Source organism: Fukomys damarensis, unplaced genomic scaffold (genome assembly GCF_012274545.1).
Source record: "Fukomys damarensis isolate Sample0158 unplaced genomic scaffold, DMR_v1.0_HiC HiC_scaffold_18, whole genome shotgun sequence".
NCBI lineage: Eukaryota > Metazoa > Chordata > Mammalia > Rodentia > Bathyergidae > Fukomys > Fukomys damarensis.
The window spans coordinates 4310047-4319859 of NW_022900930.1; the positions used below are offsets into that span (position 1 = coordinate 4310047).

Here is a 9813-nt window from a genome sequence, read left to right on the forward strand (position 1 = left end):
TTACAGCCAGAGTCCCCGAGGTTCATCGCTGTACCTACACAATGGTGCCAAGTGGCAGCATCCTCTTCTCCATGCCCCCCACGCCCCGTGAAGACTTTTTTCTTTTTGCAGTGCTAGAGCTTTAGCTCAGGCCTCACACATGCTAAGCATGAGCCCCACCACCGAGCAGCACCTCCCGCTGTTAATAAACACCTTTGAATAAATAAGACCTTTCTGTGTAGAGTTATATCCTAGACACTCTTGAGGACGTGTTTACAAAGACCCAGAACTCTTATTGTGATAAAATATACAGAATGTTTCCTACCTTTAACACACAGTTTAGTGGTGTTGGTACATTCATATTGTATGATCAGTGTCCAGAATCGTCCACAGGTTCAGCTTTTGGGTTGAATCTTGTTTTGGAAGCCAGAGAGCAGCTGGAGTGTGGCTCAGGGCCAGAGTGCTTGCTTAACAGGTTCCCTGGGTCCAATTCTCAGTACCGGAAAAGAGAGTGACTGAGGTCCAGAGGAGGTGTGCTATGAAGGTATGTTTTCTCCAAGATAGAAGTGGGGGATTGAGGGAGAAGCAGTTTTGGGGGGAATAGTCCTCCATCCCACCTATTTATATGCAGTCTAAGTTGAGTTAAAACCTGCTCTGAATATGAAGATGCCATTGTGTGTTTCTAAGCTAGTACTGTGATCATCAAGCTTTTGTTCCCAGCCAGGATGGGAGGGAATGGATTCCTCCTCCACTGAGTCCTGGCTTGCGCGTAGGAGCTTTGCCTCACTGTTGGTAAAGAGGCTTTTGCCCTGGTGTTGAATGCTGAATGTTGATTTTGCCCTTGACTTATCTGCATCTTAGAACATGTAAACTCTGAGCCTTCTGTAGTCGATGAAACTGTTGAACCCTCAAGACAGTAAAACTTAACTGCCTCAGCGTTCTGTGGGCAACATCATCGTGCAGTTGCTCTTAGATCTTGTCCCTTTAAATGTGCAAATCTCCGAGCCTCGGATTACTAGAGAAGTTCCTCACTCTGTTCCTTCCAGGTACAGCATGTACATGGAGCAGCGTGCTACTTCTTACTTTATCTTTATCTCATGTTTCCTCGTGGTTTGGGCCTCTTCAGCTTGCAGTTGGGTTCTTGTCATACCAGATTGTAAAAACATTGGTTCAGGACACTGCCCTCCACAGGAGGATGAGCACTTAACTCTAGGACAGGTCGCTATGTGCCCCAGATGGCTGCAGGTTAGGACTGTGGCCTGGCGGCATTTGGCCTTGATTGAGCATAGTTTGGAGTATAAAATGACTTCTAGTGAGATCCGTGGGTGGCTTCCGTGTTAGCTTAATCACCAGAGCATATGCAGTGTGACAAAAATGCACAGTGAATGTTCAGACTGTTAAAAAGATTATTATATTAAAGACACACTGCCATTAATCCCCCTCAAAATATTCCCCCGTGCTTCATGCACACTTAATCCACCGTCCTTGCCGCTTTCTGAAACAGGTCTGGAGGTCCTGTGTTGTGAGTGTATGAGCACTGCTGCTGCTGTCATCCGACGGAAAGGCAGGCTTGTAAGACACGTTACAGTGTGTCCTCGTCCGTCTTATTCACCACACTGGGCCTGTGCAATTTCTGGGTCTTCTCCACAGTCACAGTGACCGTGAAAGGTAATCATTTTGAGTCGAGTCAGGCCATGAAGTAGCCACAACAGTGCAAGAAAAGACACTCTCGAAAGAGGACTTCCAGAGCTGCTCCAGGAAGTGGCAGGCCCGATGGGATGAGTGTGTGCACATAGGGGGCGTAATGGCAGTGTGCCTTTTGCTGTAATAAGTTTTTAAAATGCAAGTCTTCACCGTGGTTTTCATAACACTGTGCAGTTTAGGTGTCCGCAGACTGGCGTGAATGGTGCCCCGATGTGTTGGTAGGAGAGGGCTGTCCTGCACCAGCTCTCTTTTAGTGTAGGGCTTGTCTCCATCTCCGCATTGGCACCAGTTGTGTGAACTCCTAATACGCGCAGAGAAGCCGAGCACGCTCACTACAGGTGCGCAGCACTATGCGGACCTGAGCACACTTTTTTCCCGTTTTTGTTCACAGTGCTGGAGGATAAACCCTGGGCCTTGCTCACGTTCTACTGTACTCATCCCTAACTCGGATTGCATTTTCTGAAACTCCAAACACAGAGTTACATGCAGAGGTCTTCAGCCTGGCAGCGCATGTGGTTTTTATTTCTTTTTTTCTCTTACAGTACTGTGAATTGAACCCAGGGCTTCACCCATGCTAGGCAGGTGCTCCACCGCTGAGCTTCACACCCGGGCTCTGGCTTGTCATTTCTGCAGGGTCTTGGGTCCATGTACTCATTCCCCACCATGAATGTAATCATTGTGCACTGCAAACAAGTACTGATAAATAGAAAAACAACTGAATCGCGCGCGCACGCACACGCACACACACTGGAACATAAAGTAAATAAATTAATTTTAGAAATGAAGGCGACTAAGCCGCAAAGGTCACGTGTGCCCTGCAGAGCCTAGCATATCTACTATATGGCCCTTCGCAGAAGTTTCTTCAGTCAACAACCTGTTTTCACCCTGCCTTGAAAGTGGATTTCCAAGAGACTCACATCATTAATATTTTCCTCTTGTGTGTTCCTTTCACATTACTGATTCCGTTCCGATTGTTTGTAACCTTTTTCTCCTTCCCCCACAGAAGTATAGCCCCTCGGACCCTGCCTTCGCCTATGCCCAGCTGACTCACGAGGAGCTGATCCAGCTGGTCCTCAAGCAGAAGGAAACCATCAGCAAGAAGGAGTTCCAGGTGCGTGAGCTGGAGGACTACATCGACAACCTGCTCGTCAGGGTCATGGAAGAGACCCCAAACATCCTCCGTATCCCAGCTCAGGTTGGCAAAAAAGCCGGAAAGGTGTGACTAGAACACGGGGGCGCCTGTGAGACCGTTTCCACCTGCTCTGAGGTCAAGGACTTGCTGTTCTTGTCATCCGGCCAACAGGCTCCAAATCACCATCTCTCCTGTGTGTTATCTGTGGAGAGTTAATTCAGCCAATCGAAGCCAGGTTAATTATTACAATGAATCTTCTACTGTACATTCCCAGGGCTTTATTTTTAAATGCCACTGTGCCTTTAACTAGGTTGTAAATATTTTATGCCACTGCAAGATCTGCTCCTGAGCCAGAGACTCAGATGGCCCCAGAGATACTAATGAATTTGAACACTGGGTTTGTCTGTCTGTGGTGTGGGAGTTTTCAAACAGGTGCCCTCCAGTTGTTAAAGCTTAGAGCAATGGACCGTGTAGTTGGTGCTGTGATACATGAACCTTCCTGGCCTTTGAGTGGCTCAGGCGTTTTGTCTGCTGCAGATGCTGAATTTTTATACCATCTAAACTTACCAGCCTTCTCAGACCTGGTTCTTTTGTCTTTATTTTTATCTTTCATACCGGAGATCAAACTCGGGACCTTGCACTTGTGAGGTAGGCGGTGGAACCACTGAGATAAATCCTCGGCCCTTGTCTTTATTTTTTGACTAGATCAGAGACACCTGGGGAGGGCCTCTGAGCACGCCTCCTAGATTCTAAACTGCGTCTTCTCATCAACATTAAAATCTGCTCTCCTTAGACCCATGGATCTCTTCTCCTAAAGGTGCACAAAGGAGACTGTGGGACTTAGAGAGTCACTGTTCATTCAGCTGAGGGAAGTTGTGCAGGGTCCCTGCCAGCTAGACTGCCTCTTCAGTCCCTTGATAAGGGCCTGGGTGATCCGAGCTCTCACAGTGCTGAGGGGCACAGCCCAGCATCAGTAGGATGCTGCCAGCCCTTTCTACCTGTGTCTTGCCTTGGCAGCATTTTTAGAGAGGTGGGGCCATCGGCTCCCAGGGTGAGGGTATAGCATGTTAGAAGCCCAAGGTTCAGTCCCTAGCACTGCAAAACAAAACTAAGCAAACCAAAATAATTTAACCTTGTAGGCCACGAGGAACCACAGACTTGGATCCTGAGAGGCCTCGTGTAACCTGACCTCTGAATACTGCCCGTCACCCAAAGAAAACCCAGCTTATTTCTGGGATGCTGGAGAAGGTGTAGTGAAGACTTCAATGTCTATAGTAAAATCTAGAAGCCAGTAGAGAAGAGAAAAGCCTCAGCTTTGCAACAGCTGCTGCTTTTTCATTTTTCCTCCTTGAACAGACTCACAGGCATTTTCCCCCTTGTTAGAAAATGGAAGAGCAGGGCCAGGAGAGTGCTCTGGGGCAGAGCACCGCCCATGTGTGGGAAAACCTGGGCTCAGCCCCCCTCCCACAACCCCCACAAAACCATGATGAGCAAGAAGATACTTACTTTGGGATTGCTGTAGTTTAAAAACTAGATGATACACGTGTTTTTAAAGCTAAGATACCTGCTCCTTCCTAACTAGTAATACCGCTTCATTTTCCAGGGAATTTCCCTGCTGGTCATCCCACTGGAATTACGTCTTGTTTGCTCATTTCTTCCCCTGGCTGGGATAGAAGCTCATCACATGTTGGCTTCTCTCTGAGCAGAAGAGCAATCACAGGCTAGTAGTGAGGCTGGGGATTGAGATGTGGCAGTTATCAACCCAGAATCTCATCTCTGTGTGTCTGTTATACTGAGGGCAAAAATCAAAACAGTGGGCAGCGGAATCCCTTTGCAGGATTGAGCTTGCCGCAGCCTCATCCGCACTGGAACACTTTGATCTGAAGGGTGATTCCGTAACTTGTTTTATCTGATTAGATTTTGAAGACCCACAGCTATTTTATCTCTGTCCTGGAGTACTGGGGGCCACTGTAAACTTCTCAGATGACTTGTATTTTTGTAGTGCTGTAAGACTTATTCACATGCCTCTAAAGAAACCTGTATAACCACTTGTACTCTGAAAATGTACTTGTATATATTTGTTCCGAACCGTATTTTTTACTTGATGGACATGTATTCGTACTGTGAGGACCCAAGTGTGTTGTGGGGCAGGTGTGCTGTGTGAGTGGCTTTTCTGCCTTGGAAGAGCTGGTGTGGGGCTTTGGAGCCACCTGCTGCCACAGCCTTGGGTGTGGAACTCTGAGGGCATTGGAGAGGGATGTCAGGCTGGAGAAGTGACTTTCTGTGCTCTGAAATGTCACTTGGAAACTGGAAAATGAAGGACAGTTTACTTCCGGGGTTTGGCTTCTGCCACTACTGGAAAAAAATTCAGCTTACAGCATTCCTGTACCTTAAAAAGTAGGTAATCTGGAGGTCATTCAGTTAGAGACAGTCCTCAGTGACTGCCCTGGGAGATAGGGAGCAGACTTGTCTGAGGTTTTAGCCTGTTGTGAGCCTGGGCAGAAGGCGGTAAGGCGGTTCCTGGGAGGTCCTGTAGCTGGCAGCTGGCTGAGGACATCCATCCGTCTGTACCTGGCTCTGCTGCAGATGCTAACCCAGTTGATGGCCAGAGGGGCTCTGGGAGCAGCTGTTTTCTTGGCCTGGCCTGATTGCTCCAGAGAGAGCAGCCAGGACTCAGAGAACCATCAGATTAAATACCAGCGAACTTCAGCTGGAGGCCAGATTCATGAAAAGTGTCCCTCTTGGGCCTGATTGCTTGCAGTCATCTCATTCCTTGGGCCTTGCCAGATGTCCTCCTTTCCCCTTTATACACTGTGTTAACCTCATGGAGGTAGCAGAAGTGAGGAACAAGCAGCTGTACCCTTTGCCGTGCTCAGAAGCTGCGGGCCGTGAGTGGGAGGTGAGTCGCCTGTGTTCACGTGAGCATGAGGTAGTGTGCTGTCTAGCTGTGCTACCTGGGGGAGTTCGGCAGCCCCAACACCTGCACACTGTACCAAAGGCCAGAAGCCTGTCACTGTTAAATTATTCAAGATCTTCCCTCCCTGAGTTGCTTCTCCCAGTTGACCTTTTTTCTTTTTTGAGCTGGGGATCAAATGCAGAGCCTCGCTACTGGGCCACACCTACCCCTCTCCCCGGTGTTTTTCCTTTTTTAAGAAGTACTCATTAAGAATCCCTCAAGGCTGAAAAATTAATTGCCTTTGATGGGGAACTTAACATCTTGGTATCCACACCAACCTCAGCTGGATTCTCCCTGTCTTCTATGTGAGTTGCTAAATTGACTTTCCCTCCCTGCATTTGAAGGCATTTTTGTATTATAGAATTGCTGTTTTCTGCTTTTTGATGTTGGGGATTGAAAACTTCTTCAGTTTTAAGAAGTAACATGAAACATTTTCCATAACACTAAATAAAATGCTACTACCTTCCAAAGATTTGTGTGTGTGCTTCAGTGCGGGTATGGAAGGTTTCTTTTGTCCTCCTGGGAAGCCTGTCTTGGGGTGGTGTGCATGACCGGTTTTTCATCCCACAAGTTCTCACTCTTGGATTGCTGCTGCCGCCATCTGCTCCAGGGGCCCTTTCTTCTCAGAGGACAGGACATCTTCATCCCTTCCTATGACACACTCCTCCTCTCGTCCTGAGAGACCATGGCATTTGCCAGACAGCTTACGAGTTTCCACCCCATTGCTAAGCCTCACCTCCTGTGCAGCTGGTGCCACTGGCTGAGTCTTTGGATACAGACCCCTTCTTGATTTCCTGCCCCTACATACAGGTTTCCCAGAGAATGTAGTCCGCACTTGGGGGCACAAGTTGAGTTGACCCTGAATTCAGAAGCACGTCCTGGGTTCAGGTAGCTGATCCACTTCTGGACCAAAGTTACAAGGGCAGAGCAAGAGTCTTCTGTGCTCATCTCTCCAAAAGGCCAAGACTGTCTAGTGAGGGGAGCATCGCTGGCATCACAAACATGGTGTATAAGGGCCTGGGATTTAGCTCAGTGGTTCTGCTTTCTGCCTTGCAAGCACAAGGTCCCAAGTTCGATCCCCAGTACCCCCCCAAAAAAGATGGAAAAAGCATGGTGTGTGGTCTTCCCTCCAAAACCCGGGCCATTGCAAATGGAGTAGAGGCTGCTCCTCTTGGAGAGACAAAGGTCACCTCGTGGAGCCTCCCTGGATTTTGCAGAGGGCCTGCTTACCCCAACTGGACATGGATGGTGGGACCACCAAGACAAGAGTTCCAAAAATAGCTCTTCCCTCTCTGCTGGGGATAGAACCCAGGGCCTCACACATGCTAGGCAAGTGCTTTACCACTGAGCTACACCCGGGCCCCAAGACAGGGTTCTCTTAAAACTCAAAGCCTTCCAGGTTTTGTTTGAAAGAAAAAGGCTTCTAGAAGAAGAATCCTGAAAGAAGGAAAGTTTAATTTTCACAAAAGACCTCAGCTCTCTGAGATTCATTATCTTGCTTTCAGAATTTTCTCAGCCTGGTTCCTGCTACTGCCACCAACCCAGCCCTTAGGGACAGCCTATTATAATTTCAAACTCCAGTCCAAGGGGGGACACAAACCATTCCTTTATTTTAGTCCCCTTAAGCCCAGCTGCCAATTAGAGAAAGCTTTTATTTTTAAAAAATCAAGCAAATAAGAGAAATTATTTTAGGCTATCTGAAAAACATAAAAAGGAAACTCTCAAAGCCAGCTTTCTTAGCCAAAGTTAGTCAAGCCCCAAACGTCCAGTGGCTCAGCAAGTGCCAGTCCATACTGGCCAAGTGGCCTCAAATTCTTCTTAGCTGATCTAAAGGCCCCTGTGCTTCATTCTGGAAGAGTAGTGGACAGTGTTCCTCCCTCTCTGCTCTCCTGTCCGCTTGCTTGGTCTGTAGATTTTTCTAAGTAATATAACATGTTTCTTCATCAACAAGAAAATGAAAAATCATTTTCTCCCCACTATCAAGAATTAACCACTACTACTTTGACTTGTCCTACAACTTTTTCATTCTCATACAAGTAGATGGCCTGTAAAAGGAAGACAGATTACTGTCTGGACCTGAAATATTCCCCACAGGCCCCTATGCTAAAGGCCTGTGGCACTGTAGGAAGGGAGGGGCCTCTGAGAGGTGGGGCCTAGTGGGAGGTTGGTCACTGAAGAGTGGCCTGAAAGGGAGAACTGGAACTCTCACCCCTTCCTGTCTCCTGGCTTCCCGGCTGCCATGAGAGGAGCAGTTCTACTCCACCACACACGGCAGCCATGATGTGCTTTTTCCACAGGCCACAATGGAACAGTGGAGCCAATGACCATGGAAACCTGTGAAACCGTGAGCTAAAATAACTTTCTTCTTTTGAAGTTTGGTTATCTTGGGTATTATTGTCTTGGTGGCAGAACTCTAACAATCATGGTACATCTTGTTTTGAACGTACCTCCATGTCAATAAATCATCTGCAAAGGTCTGCACTCCACAACAGCAACAGATAGTGACTGTCCCAGCTGGCAGCAAAGAGCTGAGGTGGCTGTGAAGATGAACTGGGTTCTTCCAGCTTGAGTTATGATGGCAGCCACCTCTGGGCCAGAGTGAGGACTTTCCGTGGACAGTGGTGTGTACAGGGGTTGTTCTCATCCTCTACCAAGTCAGAGCATGTGTAGCACAGCCTGCCCTAGTCCTCGAGCCCAGTCTCTAAAGAAAACTGATCCTGTGCCCAGCCCTTCTCCTCAGTAGTATGTTTTGAACCCCAGTCTTTCCTCCTGGGACAGCACAAGCTTTCTGACTCAGAACTGGCTTTCAATCCAGTGGGGCCATTGTCTCCCAAGGCCAAAAACCTCCTGAGGTCGTGTGTCCTCTTAGCCTTTCAGTTTTCCATTATTTCACATGGGAAGAATTCCCTTGGTGACACAGAAGTAGCTCTCACTGAGTTGAGGAAAGGCTTCTGTCCTTGCAAATCAAATGCTTATGTCCAGCTAAAGCCTGACTGCAAAAGAAAGGCCAATGTCCTGAGTTCTAGGGTTTACTAAGCTCTGATATGCTAGTAATTCTTACGAAATCCCTTAAAGGACTTAGAGAAATGTCTCCATTATGCAGCTGAGGAGACTTGAACTTAGAAAGGCCTCAGAACTTTTGTTTGCTTAAAGTCACACCTGAATAGTTAATAAGATTTAGCCTGGCACTGCATGCATCTGTAGTCCCAGCTACCTGGGAGGCTGAGGCAGGAGGATTACTTGAGCTGAGGAGTTCAAGGTCAGCTTAGGCAATGTCTTAAAAAAGAAGAAAGGAAATCCAGGCATGGTGGCACATACCTGTCATCCTAGCTGCCTACTCAGGAGGCTAAGACACAAGAATTGCAAATTTGAGCCCAGTCTGGGAAATTTAGGAAGACCCTGTCTCAAAAAAGGGTCAGGGTTATAGGCCAGTGCCCTGGGTTCGATCCCCAGTTGCACAAAAAGAAAAAAACAGGGATGTAGCTCAGTGGTACGGCCCTTGCCTAGCATGACTGAGACCCTAGATTGAAGCCCCAGAACACCCCCCCCACACACACACACAAAGGAAAAAGAAGACCAGGAAGGGAAGGAGGAAAAGGAAAAGAGATTGATTTCCTCACCTGCTTCTCCTCTATGTCTAGAGCAGGGATGGCGAACCTACGGCACACGTGCCACAGCAGGCCATCTGTGTCCCTGAAAGCTCTAAAGTATTCACCAGTACTGGGCAGACAGTGATCAGCAACCATGAGCTCTCTCCTGTTTCTGCACAACTTTCAGCTCAAGTGATTTTTACATTTATTTAATGATTGAAAAAATCAAATACCAGTATTTCACGACACCTGAGAATCATGTGGAATGCAAATCTTGGTGTCCTTCTCTAGACCCAGCCTTACTGGAACTAAGCTGGGCTCACTGTTTGTGTACCTGCCTGCAAATGTTTTCACGTCATAAGGGCAGAAGCTGGGGATTTAGCACAGTGCCTCTGCCTCGCAAACGCAAGGTCCTGAGCTCGATCTCCAGTACAAAAAAAAAAAAAAAAAAA

The 9813-nt window shown here is 47.7% G+C and overlaps 1 protein-coding gene across 2 annotated transcripts in view; it reads left to right on the forward strand.

The window, feature by feature from the left end:
• Rab11fip1 (RAB11 family interacting protein 1) overlaps nucleotides 1–3266 on the forward strand; it is a 31365-nt gene extending 28099 nt beyond the window's left edge. For both annotated transcript variants that reach the window (XM_033765363.1, XM_033765364.1), the window contains one exon: nucleotides 2687–3266. In XM_033765363.1, coding sequence (XP_033621254.1) covers nucleotides 2687–2905 — 219 coding nt within the window. In that variant the 3' untranslated portion in view covers nucleotides 2906–3266. The remainder of the gene's footprint in view (nucleotides 1–2686) is intronic.
• Nucleotides 3267–9813: the final 6547 nt, after the last annotated feature.